General features: G+C 49.2%; 1 protein-coding gene across 8 annotated transcripts in view; it reads left to right on the top strand.

Moving 5' to 3' along the window:
• The window catches only part of RPS6KA1 (ribosomal protein S6 kinase A1), a 37,497-nt gene extending 22,463 nt beyond the window's left edge, over nucleotides 1–15,034 (top strand). For 5 of the 8 annotated variants that reach the window (XM_070597293.1, XM_070597280.1, XM_070597292.1 and 2 more), the window contains 9 exons: nucleotides 1,396–1,526; nucleotides 2,698–2,823; nucleotides 3,035–3,124; nucleotides 3,512–3,670; nucleotides 11,809–11,970; nucleotides 12,214–12,290; nucleotides 12,572–12,689; nucleotides 13,574–13,711; nucleotides 14,076–15,034. In XM_070597293.1, coding sequence (XP_070453394.1) covers nucleotides 1,396–1,526; nucleotides 2,698–2,823; nucleotides 3,035–3,124; nucleotides 3,512–3,670; nucleotides 11,809–11,970; nucleotides 12,214–12,290; nucleotides 12,572–12,689; nucleotides 13,574–13,711; nucleotides 14,076–14,198 — 1,124 coding nt within the window. In that variant the 3' untranslated portion in view covers nucleotides 14,199–15,034. Of the gene's footprint in view, nucleotides 1–1,395; nucleotides 1,527–2,697; nucleotides 2,824–3,034; nucleotides 3,125–3,511; nucleotides 3,671–11,808; nucleotides 11,971–12,213; nucleotides 12,291–12,519; nucleotides 12,690–13,573; nucleotides 13,712–14,075 lie in introns of all 8 variants that reach the window. The other 3 variants (XR_011533794.1, XR_011533803.1, XR_011533780.1) reach the window with 1 other exon arrangement.
• Nucleotides 15,035–23,324: the final 8,290 nt, after the last annotated feature.

The following is a 23,324-nucleotide window of genomic DNA, read 5'->3' as shown; positions in this document are numbered from 1 at the left end:
GGTGGTCAGGGACACTGGCAGGCCCAGGTGTGTGGGCAGACAGGCGGGTGGGTCTCTGACTCTTTGTCCCTGTCTCATTCTGCCTGACTCTCCCACTCCAGGGCTCTATGGGCCTCTTTGTCTGGGTGAGGGGGTGGGGGTAAGTGGGTGGTTAAGGCCACAATAGAAAAGTCAAGACCCCTGCCCCAGGCATCTTCCAGCCCACTGGGAAGACCAAACACATCAGGCTCACACTCACGTCAGGGCTAAAGCATCTGACCCAGCAAAACCGCGAGGTGGAGACGGTCTGGCAGAGCAGAGGTGACAGCGCCCACGGGTCGGGGCAAATGTGGAAATCAACTTTGGCTACACTGATGGCTGGGTCTCAGTGTACTCATCTGGAAGATAGGCTCAGCCACAGACCCACTCACTCCCTGGGGTTACTGTGAGAAGCACAGAGGGGGCTTCTGGGAGGAAGCTTGGTAAATCTTAACATTTTAGCCAGATATTGGGAGGAAATCTTAGTTTTAGAAGGCCTCCCGGAGGGGCAGGTTTTAGCAAAGCGAGTGTTTTTCTCACTTTGGCTTGCACATCTCTGATGACAGGAAGCTTAGCACTTGTCCGAGCAGTTTGTTCCATCTGCATTCATTTATCTGACAAATACGTACCAGGTCCCTACTGTGTGTCAGCCACGGGAGACTCATGGTGAACAAGACAGACCCAGGTCCTGCCTTCATAGAGATCAGGCTGTGGTTGCGGGGAGAGACGTGAAAACAACTACTGGGCAGCATGACAAGTGCTTTAATGGGGACGAGGGGCTGGAGGAGCAGCCTCAGGCAAGGCTTCTCAGGGAAGAGAGCGTGGAAGCTGAGCCTCAAAGGATGGACAAGGAGTGGATTATTTAGTTAGAGGGAAAAGCATGTGCAGTGGCTCAGAGTCTCCTTTAAGAATCTGAGAAGTCCAGCGTGGCTGAGCTGTGAAGTGGAGAGAGAGGAGGCTAAGATCACAAGGACCTCAATTGCCAGGGCTTTCTCCTGAGGGCAGAGGGGAGCAGTTGAGGCTTACAGACAGGGGGTTAGATTTGTGGTTGGAGCCATCCCTCCGGCTGCTGTGCAGAAGATGAACCTAAAGGGGCAGACCTGAGGCGGCGAGGCCAGGAAGGAGGCCTCCAGGAAGGGATGAAGTGTCTTGGCCTGGGCTGGATGCCGGATGTGGGGGTCTTTTCTGTTCCTTGTGTGTCAGGGCTGGGCTGGTCTAAACACGTGAACAGATGAGGCCTGGGATGAGGGCCCTGACCAAGCTCCCACCACAGCCAGCTGCTGAGGCAGGCCTGGAAGCCCCATGGTCTCCCTTTGCTGGGCTGCCTCGGGGTCAAGGGCACCTCCTCAGGCTCGCATCCCCCTCCCGCCCCTGCAGACTCCCCAGGCATCCCCCCCAGCGCTGGTGCCCATCAGCTGTTTCGTGGCTTCAGCTTCGTGGCCACTGGCCTGATGGAGGATGATGGCAAGCCTCGCAGCACACAGGCTCCACTGCACTCGGTGGTACAGGTGAGGGGCAGGAGACTGCTGCTTATTTGTCCTTCTCCATCTAGAAGCTACAAGGCAGAATGGCTGAGAACACAGGCTCTGAGTTGGACAGGCCTGGGTTCAAACCCTGATTGCCACTGTGTAGCCCATTGGGCCTCCAAACTTTCTCGAGCCTCAGTTTCCCCATTTGTAAAACAGGGATGACAACACAGATCTAAATTTCCTGGCACAGAGCCAGGGACATTGCAGAGCCTGGATATACAAGGGGGTGCCCAGGGCGGTGGTGCTGGGGGATGGCTGTCAGGCCCCTGATGGGGATGGGTGGCAGGGGGCTTATGGCTCCTCACACTGTCCCCTACTTTTACACTTTCCGGCTCCATGGGAAATGTAGAATTGAGAGGCAAGAATGTAGACCCTGGAGCTCGTTGCCTGGGTGCAGAGCTTCCAAGGTAAGGGACTTTGGAGGGGACACTTACCTTCCTCATGCCTCAGTTTCCTCATCTGTAAATGGGGGTGATGATAGAACCTTTCTCTATAGGGTTCTTATGAGGACTACATGAGTTAATATGTGGAAAGTTAAGGTGACTGTGTAATCTGGTATCCAACTGGGACATCTCTTCCGGGACAAATGTTAAACCAGACTGGATGCAAGGACAGCATGTGTAAACTGGGGCTGTCCATGGGGTATGTGGTCACCTGATGAAAAGTGCTCAGAGCAGTGCCTGCCACACCCTAAGCACCATAGAAGCCATTTACTATTGTTAATGTCTCAGAGCTTTGAGACACCTCATGAAGTGGGCTGTGACACCCCAGAAAGGAGAGGCACCTCGCCCAAGGCCACAGTCAGTGGCAGAGCTGGGACCCAGCTCAGGGCTCCTGCATCCCTCTTGGGCCTGCCCAGCCTTTTCAGAGCCGCAAACGTCTTAATGTGTTTGTTGTGGCTGTGTTGCCTGTCCCCTCCCCCACCCCCTGACCGCAGGCTGGGATCCGGCAAGTGTGCCCATGGTATAGAGCAGAAAGCTGAGGCCCAGCGAGGGGCAGATTCTTGCCCGAGGTCACAGAGCCAACATTCTATCCCAGGCCTCCTGAATCTTCCCTGTTGCCATCGTCACTGAGCCAAGGTCTTGGGTGCTGGGGGACGACCCCTGCATTCTAGTGCAGAGGGTCAGCCCCACCTCTTGGTCTCCTGCAGCAACTCCATGGGAAGAACCTGGTTTTTAGCGATGGCTACGTGGTAAAGGAGACAATTGGTGTGGGCTCCTACTCCGTGTGCAAGCGCTGTGTCCACAAGGCCACCAACATGGAGTATGCTGTCAAGGTGGGCGTTCTGGCTATGTCTCGTCATAGGCTGCTGGGCTGGGGAGAGACCAGGGTAGCCTTGGCTCTTTTGTGGGGGAGGGTTGGTGCCTGAGGCTCTGTGGATGGGTGAAAGGTGTATGGCTGAGACCCCCAGGCCTTGCAGTGTGGGCTCTGTGGCAGAGAGGGGCTCTGGAGACTGTCCCGCTGCCACATGCACCCCCTTTCTTCAGGTCATTGACAAGAGCAAGCGGGATCCCTCGGAAGAGATTGAGATTCTTCTGCGGTACGGGCAGCACCCCAACATCATCACTCTGAAAGATGTGAGTGGGGGTCCTTGAGACGGGGGTGGAGACGGGAGCATCAACTCTAGGATTTGTCTCAAGGCTGACATTCCTTTGACGGGATCCTCCTCTGCTCATGGGAGGAGGAGGACCCTTAGTGCTTCCAGGTTGACTTCACCCCAGGAGCCCTCCACTTCAGACTCGGGCATTCTCTGAGAGCTTTCCAGCCCATGAGGGGACTAGTGCCAGCATCCTCTATCCAAGGAGGACAGGGACCAGATAGGCAAAGGCCCTGCCAAGGCCACTGAAGCACAGAGCAGAACATATGCCCAAGGCTTATGTCATTCTTCCTGGCCTGGTGAGCTGGTGACCAAGAGGCCAGGCCTGGCATTGAGGGGAGGGGCCTGATGGTGAGGTCTCTGGCAGGTGTATGATGATGGCAAACACGTATACCTGGTGACAGAGCTGATGCGGGGTGGGGAGCTGCTGGACAAGATCCTACGGCAGAAATTCTTCTCAGAGCGGGAGGCCAGCTTTGTTCTGCACACCATCAGCAAGACCGTGGAGTATCTGCACTCCCAGGGGGTAAGTCTGGAGTAGGGGACATTGAGTGGGGGTGGGGGACTGCCAAAGGTCATACCGTCAGCAGAGTACACGAACCATGGCCTAGGCAGTGGCAGTCGTCAACCAGCCAGATAGAGGGGAGACTAGGGATGGGTGGATGGATATAAGGAAGGAAGGGGGGGAGGGAGACATGAGGCCAAATTGTGAAAAGAAACATTTAATTCACTATCTACTGTGTGCCAGGCACCATGCTAAATTCTTTCTTTACATTATCTCAATTGATTTTCACAACAACACAATGAGGTAGGTACTGTTATTGGCCCCACTTTACAGGTAAGAAGACTGAGGCTCAGAGATGTGAGGTCACTTGCCGAAGGTCACACAGCCAGGGAAGAATGGTGCCAGAATGTCTGACTGAGGGATTCAAGTGGGGAGCTGCAGACGGGGAGTGAGTTTTTGAGCTAGGAAGCAGCAGGGTCACTGTGGGGAGCTGCAGGGCTTCAGGGAAGTGAATCTGGCTGTGGGTTCGGCTGCTAGGACAGAAGAAGTGGATGCAGAGGAAATGATGCTCAAACACAGCAGGTGCTGCAGAAGAGGTATACATCCAAATGGTAGGACTTGGCCTTTATCATTACACAAGGTAGAGGTGGAAAGTTCCTTATAGTATATCGAAGCCAAAAGCAGAGTTAGCATGAGTTTCTCTGGAGGAGATGATGCTGCAGGGTACTTCCAGTGAGATGGTGTGAGGGTTAAGAATGTAGGCTCTGGAATCCGACTGTCTGTGTCCAAGTCCTCTGCGTGAGGTTGGGAAAGCCTCTCATCTCTCTGAGCCATTTCCTCATCTGCAAACTCGCAATAACAAGAGCTGCCCCCTCACAGGGTGGATGTGGGGTGAAGTGAGGTGCTGTGCTGGCCCGTGGGAAATGCCACGTAAACATTAAGGGGAAATAGGATCAGATCATTACTGTGCCTTTTTTTAAATTAACTTTTTATTATGGAAATTTTCAAACATTTACACAACTACAAGAATAGTGTTGTGAACCCCTAGATACCTATCACCCAGATTCAAGAATAGTCAAGGTTTTTTCCTTCCTTCCTTCCTTCCTTCCTTTCTTTTTTGTTGTTGCTAAAGTATTTTTCCCAACTTTTTCTTGAGGAAAAAAGCTCAAACCCATAGAAGACTTAAAAGAATAGTACGATGAAAGTCATTTCCCTTCTAGATTCACCACGTGTTAATAGTCTGCCAGATTTGCTTTCTCTCTTTCTTTTTCTGTCTCTCTTTGTCTCTCTCTCTCTAGAAATATCTATTTTTTACAGGTGCATTTGAAAGGACGTTGCAGACATTATGACACTTAAGCCATAAATGCCTATAATTAAAGTATTTTAAAGCATATCTCAGACCTTACATCATCTTAGTTGTATATCTGTAACTCTAAAAAAGGCAAACATTTTCTTTCATAACAACTAGGAAAATTAACAGTTACTTGTTTTCGTGTAGTACGCAGTCAATAGACGCATTTCCCCTGTTGTCCTTTCAGAAATATCGTTTTGCAGTTGGTTTATTGGAATCACAATCTCTGCAAGGTCCCTGCCTTTCACTCCCTTGTTATATCCCTTAAGTGTCTTTTCTAAAACTGAGATAAAATTTGCATACAGTAGATCTTAAGTGTACAATTCAATGAGTTTTGTTAAATGTGTACATCCATGTAACCTCCATAGTAAAACCTCCCTTTTTTATGCCACTGACTTGTGGAAGAGATCAGTTCTGTGGAATGTCCTGCATTCTGAATGTATCTGTCTGCTTCCTCATGGCATCAGTTTGTTACAGGCAATCTTTTTTTTTTTTTTTTTTAAGATTTTATTTTTCCTTTTTCTTCCCAAAGCCCTCTGGGATGTAGTTGTGTATTTTTAATTGTGGGTCCTTCTAGTTGTGGCATGTGGGATGCCACCTCAGCGTGGCTTGATGAGCGGTGCCATGTCTGCTCTCAGGATTCGAACTGGCGAAACCCTGGGCCGCCGAAGCAGAGCGCGCGAACTTAACCACTCGGCCACGGGGCTGGCCCCAGTTACAGGCGATCTTTATTGCGTGTATATCTTGTATACTGCAAGGTGTTCTAAAGTCTTATTATGTTCAGCTTCAACTTCTTTTTAGGAGTGAGGAGTTAAAAACACCTCATAGGAGGTGCAGGGTACCTCATATGGCGTCATGTCTGCAAGCACAGTGTCATGTTGCCCTCGTTAGTCATTAGTCATATCAGGTGGTAACAGTCTAGGGCTGGGGGAACAGTGGCAGGTGGTGGTGTGTGGGCCTGGTGGTGTCTTGTAAAGATCCTCACCAACTTTTCATGTAATGCTTTCATCCTCTCAGGAGCTTTGCCTGAATTAATTATTTCATTAGGGTTTGCAAAAATGGCAATGTCTGATTCTGTCTAATTTATTAGGAGGAATTCTTTTGTAAAAAAGAACTTTACCTCATAACCAGAGCTTCAACTTGGTTACCACATGTACCGTAAAGGGTATGTTTGAAGTGGTTTTGGTTTCTGAAATGGCCAGAGCAAACAGACTAATATTTAAATATGGCAGGTCAGACAGTAAATGTGTTTCCTTTTCCCTTTTTGTTCTCAAGTGAATACTAGTTAAAGTTACCCCCAAGAAGGTTTAGAAGACAGAGACGAAGCAGTGCGTTTCCAGTGGGTTACCTAAAGCTCAGAACAAGGAAGAACTTTCTGGAGTGGGAGCTGCCTCCCAAAGTAGTGAGCCTCCTCCACAGGGGATGTGTAGACTCCAAGAACAGACGGCCACTTGGTGGAGGTGTTAGGGGAAAAATTGTCTTTCCCAAAGCTGGGAGTCTGTGGGTCTCCAAAGTTTCTGGCCCTTTCCAAATACCCAGAGCAGATGATGAGGAAACGGGAAGCTCTTCTTGGTAAGGTATTTGGAGGGAGATTCTCTGGGCTGATTATGCACTGGCAGTGTCTTTGGTCTAGAAGCTGGAGATGTCATAAGAGCTGAGGGATGGGAAGGGGGTGACCAGGAGCAGGGTCCACTGAGACCTCCTATTTGTTTTTGTTTTTTTTTTTGAGGAAGATTAGCCCTGAGCTAACATCTGTCACCAGTCCTCCTCTTTTTGCTGAGGAAGCCTGGCCCTGAGCTAACATCCATGCCCATCTTCCTCTACTTTATATGTAGGACACCTACCACAGCATGGCTTGTCAAGCGGTGCCATGTCCACACCCGGGATCCAAACCGGTGAACTGGGGGCCGCCAAAGCAGAATGTGCGAACTTAACTGCTCTGCCACCAGGCCAGCCCCTCCTATTTGTTTTAATGTTATCTTTATTGAAGTATCGCATAAACAGAAATCATAATGTACAGGTCAGTAAATTTTCAAAAAGTGAATACACCCATGTAACTGGCACCCAGATCAAGAAATGAAGAATTTCCAGTTCTCCTAAAATCCCTTTGTGCCCCTCCCTGGCACTGTCCCCTCCCCAAGGATAACCATTCTAGGCTTATTTCTAATACCTTAGATTAGTTTTACCCATCTTTGAATTTTATAGAAACATACTCTTTCCTTTCTTTCTTCCTTCCTTCCTTCCTTCCTTCCTTCCTTCCTTTCTTTTCTTTTCTTTCTTTCTTTTTTTTGGTGAAGAAGGTTGCCCCTGTGCTAACATCTATTGCTAGTCTTCCTCTTTTTGCTTGAGGAAGATTGTTGCTGAGCTAACATCTGTGCCAATCTTCCTCTATTTTATGTGGGATGCTGCCACAGCGTGGCTTGACGAGCAGTGCTAGGTCCGTAACCGGGATCCGAACCTGCACAACCTGGGCTGCCAAAGTGGAGCGCATGAGCTTAACCACTATGCCACGGGGCCACCCCCTCAACATACCCTTTTATATCTGGCTTCTGCCACTCAACATCCTCTCTGAGATTCATTTAGATGTTGTGTGGCTGTAGTTCATTCATTCCCATTGCTGTGTAGTTTCTACTGGATGAACAGACCATGATTTAAGTGTCCATTCTACTGTTAATGGACGTGGGGTTGTTACTAGTTTTTGACTGTGACAAATAATGCTGCTGTGACATTCTAGTACTTGGCTTTTGGTGAGCAGATGTACGTTTTAATGTTGAGTGTATCCTCAGCAGTGGAATTGCTGGGTCGTAGTGTACGCATCTGTTCATCTTTAGTGGGTGTTGCCAAACAGTTTTCCAAAGTTTTACCAATTTACGCTCCCACCAGAAGCGTGTGAGAGTTCTGGTACTTGCCAACACTTGGTATTTTCCATCTTTTTAATCATAGCTATTCTGGGAGATGTGGAATGGTATCTCGTAGTGGTTTTAATTTGCATTTCCCTGATGCCTAATGAAGTGGAGCACCTTTTCATGTGTTTATTGCCATTTGGATAGCCTCTTTTATGAAATACCTGTCGAGTCTTTTGTCCATTTTTGAAAATTGAGTTGTCTGCCTTTTTCATCTTATTTTGCAAGAGTTCTTTGTTTAATATGTGGAGCCCTTTTAAGTTTCTGGCTTCCCTTGTGTTTCTGTAAGACACCCAGCATGCCGGGGACAGCTGTTTAAGAACTCAATAGAGAATCACACTTTGGCTTCTCTGTTAACCAGATGTATTTCATAGAAGAACTTCATCTTGTTTATTTTTGGCTGGTCACAGGCACCCAAATGCACATCCTCTGATGATGCTGGTGCTGACAAAGATGCTGCTGCTGCTAATGGCAGCTATCATCACGTAGCACTTTCCACAGGCCAAATAGCGTTCTCATCTCTTTACATAGCAGCTCATTTAATTGTTCCAACAAACCTATGAAGAAAGTATTATCATTCTGCCCATTTCATAAGTGAGGGAACTGAGGGTCTGGGAGCTTAAGTAAAAGTTTCATAGTTAATCTGTCTCCAGTCTGTGCTCCTAACTTGTGTGTGATCAGATGCTGCTTGCGACAGCATCTGTCCTCTAATTTTCCTGTCCTTCTTGTCCTCTCATTTTAAAGTGCTTCTTAATAAGCACTCACTGTCTTAACATCCAGCATGAGGGTGGGTTTCAGCCCCAGGGAGTGCTGGAGTTACTATGACAGCAGTTGCCATTTCCCAACACCTATGCTAAATATTCTTGGTACAAAACTCATGTGCTCGTTCCTGCAACCCTGGAGGCTGAGCACTATTACCAGCCCCATTTTACAGGTGAGAAAACCAAAGGCTAGAGGTTAAGTGATGTACCCAAGATCACAGAGCTACTGCTTGCAAAGCCAGGATTTACGCTCTGGCCCGCCTGACTCCTGACTGAAATCACAACAGTACCAGAGGCCACAGCCTGTTGACTCAGTGGCTGCATTTGGCCTGTACACATATTTTGTTTGGCCTGCAAGATGTGGAGTGTTTTTGTTTTGGGTTTGGTTTGGTTTGGTAATTTGACTGCTTTCAAAACCTGGGCCTGAGCGGCTGTGTGGTGACTGTCAGCTGGAGGAAGTAGCAGCTGCCCCTGTAGACTGGTTGGCGTGGCTCCCACTCAGCCTGGCTTTGCTCATTGCTTGCCCAGCCTGCTGAGCCTTTCAGTGCAGTGAGATGTGAGAATATGTGTCCCAGCCACATGTACACCTGGGGAGCAGGTATCCGGATCAGCTTTGGGGCTGTCTGCCATGGTGAGCCGCAGTTACATGTAGGAGTGTCATTTCTCTATGTTGTGATAGGGCAGGCTAAAGATGGAAAACTCCCATATCCCTGTTTCCCAAAAGTGTCATCTGTGCCACCCTAAACTGGAAAGACCGTGGAATTAAGGTCAGATCTGGGTTTCAAGTCTCACCTCTTCTTTTTACATGAGCAAGTCAACTCTCTTCTGATAGCCTCAGTTTCCTTCTCTGTATAATGGAGCCAACAATCCCTGCCCTGCCCTCTTACCAAGGTGTAACGGGCAGCCGCATTGAGACCATGGCCTGGGAAGTGCTTTGTAAACCAGGAGGATCATTTGTACTAGGTAGTTGGTGTCCTCAGCCAGGCTAGCATCTCTGACCTCTGGGAATCTTGGCCGGGTCCTCTGCAGGGAAGAGAGAAGAGTGTACATTCCCGAGGGTCTAGGCTTGTCCTCGGGGCCATATGACTGTATTAGGAAGGAGAGAGCCCATGGAGCTGGGCAGACACTCCCCAGGAAGAGGCTTTCCCAGGACTTGGATATAATTCGCAGCACGTTGCTGGGACCGTCCTGCCACTGTTGCCCTTTCCTCCTTGTCTGCCTGGCACTCTTCCCTCTGTGGAGGTGGGCTGTCCTGGGCCATGTTTACCCTCCAATCTGCCTGCCTTGTGGGCACCTGCTGGAGGGCTCAGGGCTCAGTTGGGACTATGAAAGGACCATCTCGCAAAGCCAACTAATCTGTGAGACTCAACTCATCTAATCTGCAAGGTTTCCGCCTGTTTCAGAGATGTGATTCATTCATTCGTTGCACAAAGTTCTCTGTGCTAGGCCCTGTGCTGGGTGCTGGAGGTGAGCAGGCATTCCACAGACAGATAGAGTTATTTATGGCCAAAGGAGCCCCCATTGGCCTGAGCTCAGGGCGCTTGAGGATATGTGGTGGACCATGAGGCTGGGATGGATAGCTGAGCCTCCCACACCAGGCTGGGGACTTTGGGCTTTATCTTGCAGGTAGTAGGGAGCCATTGAAGGTTTTTGGCAATGCCCGGGAAAGTACCATTAGCTCATAGAAGGAGGAGCAGGAAGGTGAGCACAAGTTTAGTCTGCAATGTGTTGGGTTTGAAGGGCTGTGGAACATTCAGTGGTCGCCGTCTGGTAAGCAGCTATGTGAGCGTGGACTTAGGAAAGTTCTGGGCTAAGGTCAGAGATCTGAGAGTAGTTGATAATTGGGTGATAGAGGAGTAGCTATGAATAGAACCATACAGAGGGAGAGGGAGAGGATGAAAAGTGGAGTGGTTCATCCCCCTTAGGTTACAGATGTGAACAAATGGAGGCCAGAGGAAAGTCATTTGCTTAAGGCCTCAGTGGTGAGTGTCATTCATCCATTTATTCAACAGATATTTATGGAATACCTCCTGTGTGCTAAGAACCCTGCTAAATGCTGGGATACAGCAGAGAGCAAGATATTCATGGAGCTTACATTCAGTGGCTAGATTCAGAAAACAGTCAAGTAAATATTATGTCAAATGGTGGAAAATGCTATGGATAAAAATAAAGCAGGGTAAGGACACTAGGGAGTACTGGTCAGTGATTGCTATTTTGTATGGAATTGTCCAGGGAAGGCCTCACTAATTAGGTGACATTTGAACTGAGACCTGAAAGAAACAATAGCACAAGCCAGGCAGGTGCCTGAGGGAAGAGTGTTCCAGAAAGAAGGAACAGCAGGTGCAAGACCCTGAGGCAGGAGTGTGCTTGGCATGTTGAAGGAAGAGCAAAGAGTTGGTGTGGTTGAAGCCAACTGAACAAGAAGGAGAGTGCAAGAAGGAGAAGACCAGAGTGTGAGAGATGTGGGTGAGTGGCAGGGGAGAGAGCAGGTGGGCCACGGAGGCCACGGAGGCCACTGTAAGGACTTTTCCTCTTAATAGGGGAAGCCTGGAAGGTTTTGAGCCAGCATGGTGTGATCTGACTTACATTTAACAGGATTGCTCTGACTGCCCTGTGTAGCATAGACTGTAGGAGGCTAGGGTAGAAGAGGGAGACTGGTTAGGAAGGGGTTACTGTGATCCAGGGGAGGGATGCTAGTGGCTGGGATCAGAGTGCTGCCAATAGAGGGGCTGAGAAGTGGTTGAGCTCTGGATATATTTTAATGGTAGAGCCAGCGCAGTTTGCTTATGGATTGATTGAGGAATATGAGAAAAAAAGAAGAATTGAGAATGATCCAAGCAATGGAAAGGATGGAGTTGCCATTAGGTAAGATTATGCGATGAGCAGACTTGAGGGGAGAAATGAGGAGTTCAGTGTGGATGGATGAAGTTAGAGCTGCCTCATAGACATTGACGTAGAGATTTCAAGTCGGCAGTACCAGCAGCACTAAGGGCCCCATTTCAACCCCTTTCCCTCCTTTCAGGTTCTCGGTCCTTTTGTCCCTCTCTCTAGACGTGTCTTCCTAACTCTCCCATCCCTGGCAGTTGACCTGGGCCACTAGCAGCCTGCCCACCATGAGAGCTGACCCTAGCCCTCTGCCCCCAGGTTGTGCATAGGGACCTCAAGCCCAGCAACATCCTGTACGTGGATGAATCTGGGAACCCCGAGTGCCTGCGCATCTGCGACTTCGGCTTTGCCAAGCAGCTGCGGGCTGAGAACGGGCTCCTCATGACACCTTGCTACACTGCCAACTTCGTCGCACCTGAGGTGAGTGGCCCAGGCTCCTCAGCTGCGAGAGAGAGGGGTGCTGGCACAGGAGGCCTTGTGCCCCTTCTAGAGTTCGCACGCTGTCCAGGACTCCAGTCTGTGTGGTCTTGGGAGCCACCAAGGAGGATCCAGCCCATGGCTGGGACCTTTGTCCTACCCTTTGGGGAATAGCAGGCAAACATATGGGGCCACTTGCCACTGCCCCTCAGACTGACCTCCCTCCCCTGCCTTCCTTCCTGCCAGGTGCTGAAGCGCCAGGGCTACGATGAAGGCTGTGACATCTGGAGCCTGGGCATTCTGCTGTACACCATGCTGGCAGGGTGAGTGCCCCACTGCCCTACACCCCTCCAAGCCCCCCACCCCTTCCTCCAGCCTAGTGTATAGGCTAAGGTGGTGCTTGTCTGATGGGAGAGACTCAGCCTTGCCTCAGAAAGGTCTGAAGATAGGGACATGGCACTGCCTTTGGGAACTCTACCTTGAGGAGAAAGATCCTGCCCTTGGGAGCACCCTGTCTGAAGGGGGAGACACAGCCCCCCACCTCACCCCTAGCTCCAGGATGGAGGCCAGAGGCGATACCCAGACTGGGTGGACTTTTCTCCAGATACACTCCATTTGCCAACGGACCCAGTGACACACCAGAGGAAATCCTGACCCGGATCGGCAGTGGGAAGTTCACCCTCAGCGGGGGAAATTGGAACACAGTTTCAGAGACAGCCAAAGTGAGTCTGTAAGGCTTGGATGTGGCTCATTTGGGGGTGGGGAGGCAAGGTCCCATTCCAGGGCTTTTCATTAATTCATGAACAGGTGACCAGCAGCCTTGTTTCTCCAAGTGGAATGTTGCTGTATTTCTCCAAGTGAAAGATTTGCAGGCACACTGGCCACCCCCACCCTGACCTTGTTTGGACAACTTGACGATCATTCACTGGCCCTTCCTGTGTTCTGGGCTCTGTGGGGGACAGAGGGCTGCATAATCACAGCCCTTGCCTTGTGGGAACTTAGTATGAGGGGAGATACAGGCTTGCACACAAGGAACAGAGATGCCAGGCAGCAGAGAGAGGTGGGTCCTCCTGGCCCGGGGTACAGGCAGTGGAGGCATGGAGCAGAGCTACTGACCACACCAAGCAGAGAGGCCTCAGAGGAGGGAACATTTGTTCCAGTTATGAGAACCTCTATGCCAGACACTGGGTCGAGCCCTTAATGAACACTACCACCTCATATCAGCCTTATGAGGCAGGTATTGCTGTATCCCTGTTTTTCAGAGAGGAAACTGAGGCTCAGAGACTTGAAGTAACCAGGATACTCAGTTGAGCAGAAGAGTCGAGTTTTGAAACTGAGTCTGCCTGACCCCAACCTTAGGTTTTTCCCACCTTCCTACATAGCTTCTGGAAAGTGAAAGAGAAAGGAAAGGGAGCTCCCGGAAGAAGTCCCAAAGAAGGGCATGTGCTCGAGGAGGCCCTGTAGTCATGTAGAGAATGGATCACAGGGGCTACTGCAAGGGAGATGGCAGGAGGTGGTTGCCTTTCCCATTCCCCATCAGCAGGACACAGCTGTTTGCTTCCCTGCTGGCCCCTCCCACCAACCCCCTTACTTGCTGTGCTCCCAGGACCTGGTGTCCAAGATGCTGCATGTGGACCCCCACCAGCGCCTCACAGCTAAGCAGGTCCTGCAGCACCCATGGATCACCCAGAAAGACAAGCTTCCCCAGAGCCAGCTGTCCCACCAAGACCTGCAGCTTGTGAAGGTACGCCACCCCAGGCTGCTGGGCATCCAGGGGCCCAGGCCGAGGTTCCATGGGCAAGGACTTGGGGTGGCAGAGCCAGGAGATACCTTGTCTGTCTGTCCTTAGGGAGTCCCAGTATAACATGTGGGGTGTCAACAGTGTACTGACGAGCCCCAAGTCCTCTGGGCGACATAGCCCCTGACCTCTGAAGCCTCTAGTTTGATGGAGGAGGCAGGACTAATGACCTTGAAGGACCACCAAGGCTAGATTAACAGGGTGCTAGGTGGGCTATGGAACACTGGGAGCGGCTGGCCTTAGAGTACACGTACCCACTCCCACCTGTACCTCCTACCACTGTGAACTGACCTCTCACCTTCTCTCCCAGGGAGCCATGGCAGCTACGTACTCTGCACTCAACAGCTCCAAGCCCACCCCTCAGCTGAAGCCCATTGAGTCATCTATCCTGGCCCAACGGCGGGTGAGGAAGCTGCCGTCCACCACCCTGTGAGGGGCCAGGACATCCAGGCCGCAGGGCGGTGCTAGCTCAATGCAGGCAGCATACTTCCCAGAGGGAGCAGGCCTGAGTCACAAGGCCAGAGGGAGTGGAGCCCCGAGGGGCCCAGGAAGCAGCCAGCCCAGATCACCCCTGTGAGGGTGTGAGAAGTGCCTTTTCCTTCCCCAGGACGGACTCTTCTTGGCTCTGGCTCTGCTGGTTGAAATCGATTCACTGTACAAACTCTTATCTTTTTTTAAGGACAAAATGGCATCAACCACCATGGACTTTTATAAGATCCACATGCCTTTCTGGGAGCAGAAATAGCCAGTACAGCCCCAGGAGGGGCACTGAGTCACACTAGGGCTCTCTATGGCTGAGACTCCTTAGAGCAGCTTTGGGTCCTACCCTGGGGACCCCCAGGATTGGCCATCTGTAGCCATCTGCACCCACCTCCAAGGCAGTCCAGCATCACCTTCCAGAGCCCTTGGCTGTTTAGCAGAACTTGTGCTATACCCAGTCAGCGTCTTTTCCGTTCTGTTCTGCTGGGAGACCTGGAACCACTTCCTGCTAGAGGAAGGATCAAGGCCCCATGGCTCCCAGCTCCAGGCACCAGCATCCACGTCGGCCCTGCCAGCGGGTCCCCTGAAGTCAGGTTGGGCAGCTCCCAGAGGAGGATCCAGAAAGCACTTTTTGGCTGACTTCTGTTGGAGTCTGCCACAGGACAGAGTTGACAGGAGGCCTGTGGGGCGGGCCAACAGGGGCAGGGGTTTTTCTTCATTTCTTCCTCAGCTGGTAACTCAGGGTTCATCTGTCCATGGCCTTTCTAATAAACTTACAGTTGAGCTGAAGCACGCTCGCCTCCACTTTCCATCCCTGAATTTGCCCTCTCTCTGCTATGGGGTGTTGAAGATTTTGGCAGTGACAAGTAATGGACCAGGGCCAATTAGCCCAGCTGCTTGGAGCTCAGGTCGTTTGGGGAGCATGTGGGAGTCCTGCTGGCCCTGCCCACACATTCCTGTCAGGGGACTCCATTATGGTGTTGAGAATAGTAATGGTATTATTAGCCACTGGTGACCAAGTGCTGGGCAGTAGGCCTGGGCCTTACATGTGTATTTCATTTAATCTTAATGACTCTGGGAGGTAAATGCTATTATATTATTATCCCTGTTTTATAGATGGGGAAACTGAGGCTCAGAGAGGGAATGACATTTCCTCACACAATAAATTTTTTCTGAGTACTGTTCTGGCCCTGCTCCAGACACTGGTGAACCAAGTAGAAAACAAGGTCATTGTTTTCATGGGTCTTACCTCCTAGTGGGGAAATGGACAATTAACAAACCAAGGTCAGCTACTGATAAGACAACATATGCAGAGTTAAACTGGGATGAGAGATGGGGTGATCAGGGAAGGCCTCTCTAGGGAGGTGACCCAGAAGCTGAGATCTGAATGATGAGAAGGGCCCAGCAAAGACCATGAGGCAGAGGACAGAGTCAGGACAAAGACCAAGACCAGAAGGCAAAGGGCAGAGTTGGGACAAAGGTCTCAAGGTGGAAACAATCTGGGCATGCTCAAGGACCAGAGAGAAGACAATGTGGCTCTGATGTCAGGGCCAGGGGTTTGCACAAGATGGGCTTGGAAAGAAGGGCAAGGGCCAGTCATGCTGGGCTTTGTAGGCCAGGGTAAGGAGTTAGGGTTTAATTCTAAGTGAGATGCAAGCTCCTGAAAGAATTTAATTAAGCAGGAAAATGGCGTGATTTGATCTACATTTTTAAAAGATCGCTCTAACTAATGTGTAGAGAATTGATTGAGGGGTGGGGTGGGGTGGCAAGCAGGAAGCAGAGTGACCAGGTCAGTGGCTACAGCAGTAGCTCAGACAAAAGATGAGGTGGCCTGGACTAGGGTGGTGGGAGTGGAGATGGGGAGGGAGTGAACAGGGTCAGGACATGCTTTGGAGGTAAAGTAGACAGCACTTGCTGGCAGTTTGGATGTAGAGGCTAAGAGAAAAAGGAGATCCACAGATATCTTCTAGATTTTTGACTTGAGCAGTTGAATACTGATGGAAATAGTTGGGGAGGAACAGGTTTGGGAACTCTGTGGGAGACGCCTTTTAAATATCCAAATAGAGATGTCAACTAAGAGTTGTAATTAGAAGTTGGAGTTCTGGAGGGAGGTCTGGATTGGAAATATAAATTTGGGAATCCTTAGTTTGGAGAAAGTTTGTAGAGCCAAGAGGCCGGGCTTTTCAAAGTGCAGTCCATGGACCGGCAGCATCAGCATCATCTGGGAGTTAGTTAGAAATGCAGACTCTCAGGTCCATCTCCAGACGTACTCAGTCAGAATCTACATTTTAACAAGATCTGCATGTAAGATTTGTGTGCACATTCATGTTTGAGAAGTGCTTTTGTAGGGACTGAGAGCTGAGAAGAAAAGGGGGACCCTGATTGAACCCTGGCATTTGAAGATGGCACAGAGAAGAGCAAATTGGCAAAGGAGACTACAAGATGACAGCCGGTGAGCAGGGACATGCCAGTCTGGCAAGATTTGAAGGCTTATGAACCAAGCAGAGCCTTTTGCTCCTGTTATTTCTCAACCCCCTCACTTTATAGATAAGAAAGCAAGGGTCTAACAGTTGAGTAAGTTCTGTTATGATGGAAGGAGACTCTGACACTAGCAGCTCAGCTTCAGAGCTCGTCTAGGCATGCAGGTTCTGGGCTAGCAGCCTCCCCACAGGAGCAGGGAAGGCTGTGTTGGAGCCCCAAAGGCTGAGGAGCCTTCCTGAGCCTCACTGACACATATAGTACTGAGTCCCTGACCTGGGTGTGTTCCACTTCTTCAAGATTTGGTTCCCCTATCTGAGCCGTGAAACCAACATTTCTCACCCACCACCCAAGTTTGTCCACCCTGGACCCCATCATCCCAGCTAGAATCCTGAGCATCATCCCTGACTCCTTCCGCCACTTCTCACATCCAATCTGCATCCTGGCCCATCAATTCTGTCTCCTAAATATTTTGGGGATCCATCCCCCCCTCTCCATCCTCTCTGTCCTCATATTTTTGTTCTTTGCCACAGCCCACTAATTCCCTCCAGCCTTTTGTATCCCCAACATCTTCCACTTAGAATCACAAATCTGACCAAGCATCTGCCTGGATGTGGCTACTCATTATCCACAAGATAGAGCCCAGGCATCCTAGCCGGACACTCAGTGTCCTGTGTGGTCTGGTCGTGCTGAGCCCCAGCATCAGTTCTCACAGCTTGTCCCCAAACTGCTCGCAGACCTGAACTTGCCATGCTCCTGCCTCCACTGGATTCTGCTGCTGTGTCCTGGCTAACTTCTACTCATCCTTAGGAAGACTCAAATGAGACCTCCAGGAAGCCAACTGGGACACCCCAGACAAATTTTGGCAATCCTCCTTTGGGATCCCTAGATACCCTCTCGCTCCATCTCTTTGTATATCACATTGTTTTGGAAACAGCTGATGATGCATTTTTTCCCCACCACTCTGTGAACTTAAGGGTGTGGACTGCATTTCATTCATTTCTGTACCCTAAGCACTTAGCACCAGACCTGGCACACAATATTTTGGTTCTTACCTAGTGTCTGTTGAATGGGTAAGCAAGAGGGAATGCAGGAACAGTGGACTTGATGGTGCTGGGGGTAACACAGAAACTACACTGGCAGAGTTGCAGGAACCTGGAAAGGCGTCTGGGGAGGAGGAAGGGAAGCTTGCTCTGAGGCACAGAACAGTTAGTGTCTTGCTCCAGGTACCAGGGGGAAGATTCAAGAACCAGGAAGTGGGGATGGGTGGAGTGGGAATCTGTAGGTGCATTCTCAGCAGCTAAACCCCAAAACCCAAATACTTCACCTCTCTCAGCCTCAGTTTCCCCACTTGCTAAATGGGACCATAATTCACGCCCATCTCACTACGTCACCTGAAGATCAAATGAGCAAGTGAATGTGAACATGTTTAGGAAGGTACAAAGTGCTGCTTGTACAGTTAAGTTTGTCCTAATTTTCACAAGGTCAGGACAGCCCCCAAGAACTCAATGGACTCCAGCAACACAGCTCCCAGCCAGCAGCATCTCAGCCAGGAACTTCTCTCTCTGCCAACTCCCTGGGCAAAGCCCACTAATAGGAATAAACTGGCTTGGGGAAACAAATTGTCAATCCATACATCCCCTAAGTTCCAGCAACCCTCCTCCCTTTAAGGCTCAAATAACAATCCCTGAGCTTCCACCCTGTAGGATGCCCCTTCCCATGAACTCCTGGCTCCAGTCTATTAAATAAATACTATGTAGAGGCGCTGGTCACCAAGTGTTTTCTATGCATTATTTCATTTGATCCTCATGTGAAGGCGATATGATTTTAATCCCATTTTATACCTGAGAAAATTGAGGCTTGGAGGTGATTTGCCCAAGAGCATGGCTCAGTGGTAGAGCAGAACTCAAATTGAGGTCTGTGTGATTCTGAAACTCACTCTTAACCAGTATGTTGTTCCACTTCTCTGATTCTGAGAATGCCCAAGGTCTTCTGAAATGTTCCACAGACCTCTCTGGTTATCGCTCTTCACCTCAGCCAGCCGTGTGGTGGTCATAAAGTTTTCTGTAATATTGGGGTCTGGTCTCAATGAGATGAGGTACTTGTTAGAAGTTACGTTTCCTAGCTGGCAAACTGTAGAGAACAAGCTGGGAAATTTGGGGAATTTCCTAGGGACAGACTTAGAAGGTAGTGAGTTCCCCATTGCCTGGGCTTCATATGCAGATAACTAATGAGACTTGTCAAGATCTTAGGAGATTCCTGTTCCCAGTTGGGGACTGTTTAGATGATCTTACGTGTCCTCTCTGAGTCAGAGGCTCAGATTCTCAATTGTTGGTACAGACATCAAAGTCCCTCAGCATTTCTTGCATTTTACCCACTTATGTATGTGTTTTCCATGATTACTTCTGAGACAGGCACTCTCAAAGAAAAGGCTGGTTCCCTACATATGTTAAATATCCAAACTTTGGTACTTTGGTTAACACATGGATTTAATTCTCTCACCCAACCCTATAATAATAGACCACCAAAGAACCCACCAATCCACGATTTGGCCATTCATTTAATGGCTATAATAGTAGGCATGATTTTTTGAGTTCCTGCTTTACACTGGGCACAATATATACATCATCCTAACACTCAAAGCAATCTCATGAGGTAGATATTATTTTTTTTAAAGGTGTGCTTTTTGGGGGAGGCGGGTGGTGGTGAGGAAGATTGGCCCTGAGCTAACATCTGTTGCCAATCGTCCTCTTTTTTTTTCCTCCCCAAAGCCCCAGTACATAGTTGTATATCATAGTTGTAACTCATTCTAGTTCTTCTGTGTGGGATGCTGCCACAGCATGGCTTAATGAGCTGTGTGTAGGTGTGTACCCAGGATCCGGTGAACCCTGGGTTGCCGAAGCGGAGCGCATGAACTTAACCACTCGGCCATGGGGTCAGCCCCAAGGTAGGTATTATAATTTCCACTTTATGACAAAGAAACTGAGGCTAAGAGAGGAACTTGTCCACAGAACCTCAGCAAGGAGGTGGCTGAACCAGATTTTGAACCCAGGTCTATCTGGTCCCAAAGTTCACACTATAACACCCTGATGTGTGGGCTAAATTTCATCCCACAGTGACTCATAAAATCTCACAGTCAGAAGGGCTCTAAAGGTCTATACCCAATTTCTGCCCACTTCAGGAATCTCCCATGGATGGTTATCCTGTTTCTACTCAAGTACCACAGTGACAGAGCCTCCACCACATCACAAGGTAATCCCCTACACGTTTGGAAAGTTCCTCCACTTTGAACTGAGGTCTTCTGAGTAGCTTCCGTTTCTTGGGGGGTTCTCACTAAATCCACGAGACTCGAGGGAGAAATGACTCGACAGTAGCAGGAGGGAAATCTAAATGTGTACCGTCACCCCTAGTGAAGGTAGGTGCAGAGGCAGGCAAAGGTTGGTGCTCAGCTGTGCTGCCAAGAGAGAAAGACCCTGCGAGGTGAGCAGAATGCCTCGTGGGCTGTCCTCCTGCTCCCCTGGGCTGTGCAGTGGGCTCCCACCTATTCCCTCCTGCTCCACTCCTGCCCAGGTCTCCTGTGAAGGCAGCAGTGAGTGGGAAGTGGGAACGGCACTGGACATGGAGTCGGATTAACCTGGGATCACACCCCAGCCCCAATACTGACCTGCTGTGTGACCTTGGGCAAGTAATTTCACTGCTCCAAGACTTCCTCAACTGTCAAACAGTGCTACCGTGAACATTAAAGGAGAGGGGGCATGAAGCCTCTACAGAGCTTCTCAGTTACAAGCAAACAGCAACCAGGAGGTAGGAAGAAGTCTAGAGTTGTGGTTATGTGCAGACTCTGTGGTTAGGCTGTCCTGGTTTTATTTTGTTTCAAGTATAAGCAGTCCTAAGTTAGAATCCAACTTTGATCACTTGTCTGTGTGACCTTGGGCAAGTCACTTAACCTCTCTGCCTCGATTTCCTCATCTTTAAAATGGGGGTTAATAGCAGTGTCTACTCTTTGGTGGAGGGGAAAGAAGGTAATGCATCAGAAGCACATAGCACAGGGCCTGACACATGGAAACTGCTTAACACATGATGACTACTACCCACTCCCTCTTCCCAAAGCACAGACTCCACCTCTCAGTTCCTTCTCTCTCTCTCTTTCTTCCATTTCCCCTGCCCCCCTCCCTCACCCCCCCCCCCTTTCTCTCTGTCTCTGTCTCTCCCGCTGTTTTAAATGGAGGTAACTATATCTAGAGTCTGGAAAGAAGTCAACTCATCTGAGCATCTTCACCCCATGGGGACAAGAGGGAACCCTCTCATAAAGGCCTTCTCTCTTTTCCCCTCCTACCCCAGAGCCTCTCTCTGAGTTACAACTCATGTTTATGACTCAATCTGAAACTTCTTTTTATAAGTAATTTCCTCTGTTTCTCTTCCCTTCTTTCGCTCCACACCCACCCCCCAGGCTGTGGGCTGAATTGAGAAATCAAGGGGCAAATGACACATGTTTGAGCTGGGCATGGGGCTTGTACCTGGGCTGGGCCTGGAGTCACTCATCTGTTGCAGAATCTTTTTTTTTTTTTTTAATTAAGATTATGATAGTTAACAACCTTGTGAAATTACAGTTGTACATTATGGTTAGTCATGTTGTAGGTACACCACTTCACCCTTTGTGCCCTCCCCCGACCCACCCTTTCCCCTGGTAACCACCAATCAGTTCTCTTTGTCTATATGTTAACTACCACCTATGAGTGGACTCATACAGAGTTCGTCTTTCTCTATCTGGCTTATTTCACTCAACACAATACCCTCAAAGTCCATCCATGTTGTTGTGAATGGGACGACTTTGTCCTTTTTTATGGCTGAGTAGTATTCCATTGTATATATATACCATATCTTCTTTATCCAATCATCAGTTGCTGGGCACTTAGGTTGGTTCCATGTCTTGGCTATTGTGAATAATACTGCGATGAACATAGGGGTGCATGGGACTTTTGGAATTGCTGATTTCAGGTTCTTAGGATAGATACCCAGTAGTGGGATGGCTGGGTCATAAGGTATTTCTATTTTTAACTTTTTGAGAAATCTCCATACTGTTTTCCATAGTGGCTGCACCAGTTTGCATTCCCACCAACAGTGTATGAGGGTTCCTTTTTCTCCACAGCCTCTCCAACATTTGTCACTCTTGGTTTTGGATATTTTTGCCATTCTAACAGGTGTAAGGTGATATCTTAGTGTAGCGTTGCAGAATCTTCTTACCAGGACTGGATGTGGGCAGTCATTCCTGCTGTAACTACAGAGGTTTACAGTTATTGGACCTTTGGCATGGGCTTCAGAGAGCATGTGAAGGGGATTAAATTCTCACCTGGAGCAAGGAGTAGAGGGTTGGAATCAGAAGGCATGAAACTGAAGTCAAATCTCAATACTAGCCATCACTGTGTGATCTTGGGCAAGTCCTTTGGCCTCTCTGAGACTGATTTTCCTCACTGGCAAACCATCCTCAGAGGGTTATGAGAGTAAAGGCTGTGGCAGAGATTAGGTGCAGAACAAACCGTAGCTGAGTTGCAAGAATGCTTGATAGAACCTTAGGAACTGAGACCCTCCAGAACCAGGGGACCTTAACTCAGGGTCTATGGGCTTCCCAGGAACGTGGAAATGATATGTAAAGTGGTGTATGTATGTGTGTTTTTCTGAGAGGAGAGGGTACAGGATTTTCATCAGATTCACAGAGGGGTTCATGATCCCCTAAAATCTTAAGAACCATTGTCTTCAGGGGAGCAGATACCAACACTTTTACTTTACAGATATGTAGAATAGCCTTCCTATCCCAGTGTGGCACAGTAATTCATTCAGTAAACACGTATGTTGCAGCTGCTGAAGATACAAGGATGAATGCTCCTTGCCTTTCTGGAGCACTGAAATTCAGAGAGGTTCAGTGATTTAGCCAAAGTTACACACTTCCAAAGGAAGCCTACTGCTGAGATCGGAACCCCACATCTCTGACTGCAAAGCTGGCCACTTCATGGCTCAGTAGAAGGGCCCTCCCAGGTCTGTAGGCTTGCCACGGTTCCCTCTGGTTGGCCAAGACCAGCAGGATCAGCATTCCATAAGAAAGGCCCTGAGGTCACAATGAAGGAGACTGATTTGAGCTGTGGGTAGACCTCCTGGGGGGGTACCAATAAACTGCCTGCAGGTGGAAGGTCCTTGACTGTGATTAGCTCTCTTCTGAGCTGACTCTGGGAGGAAGTTTCCCTTCCTAAACTCCAACATGGACTGACAAACCATGAGGGAATTCCACATATATATTTATACCAACTGAAGCAGGGTTTAATTTACATGCAATGAAATGCATAGATTTTAAGCGTAAAGTTGGATGAGCTTTGACAAATACGTACACCTAGGAAATCCATACCACTCTCAAGACATAGAACATTTTCGTTACTCAGAGCATTCCCCCGTGTCCCTTCTCAGTCTCCCCCAAGGTTAGAGGCAGCCGCTACTCTGATTTTCGTCACCATAAATTAGTATTGCCTCTCCTAGAACTTGTACAAATGGAATCATACAGTGTGTACTCTTTTGTGTCTGACTTTCGACTTCACATAATGTCTGTAAAGAT

The sequence above is a fragment of the Equus przewalskii genome, chromosome 2 (assembly GCF_037783145.1).
Source record: "Equus przewalskii isolate Varuska chromosome 2, EquPr2, whole genome shotgun sequence".
NCBI lineage: Eukaryota > Metazoa > Chordata > Mammalia > Perissodactyla > Equidae > Equus > Equus przewalskii.
The sequence above is the reverse complement of the archived record's forward strand: the minus strand, read 5'-3'. Positions and strand labels throughout refer to the sequence as shown.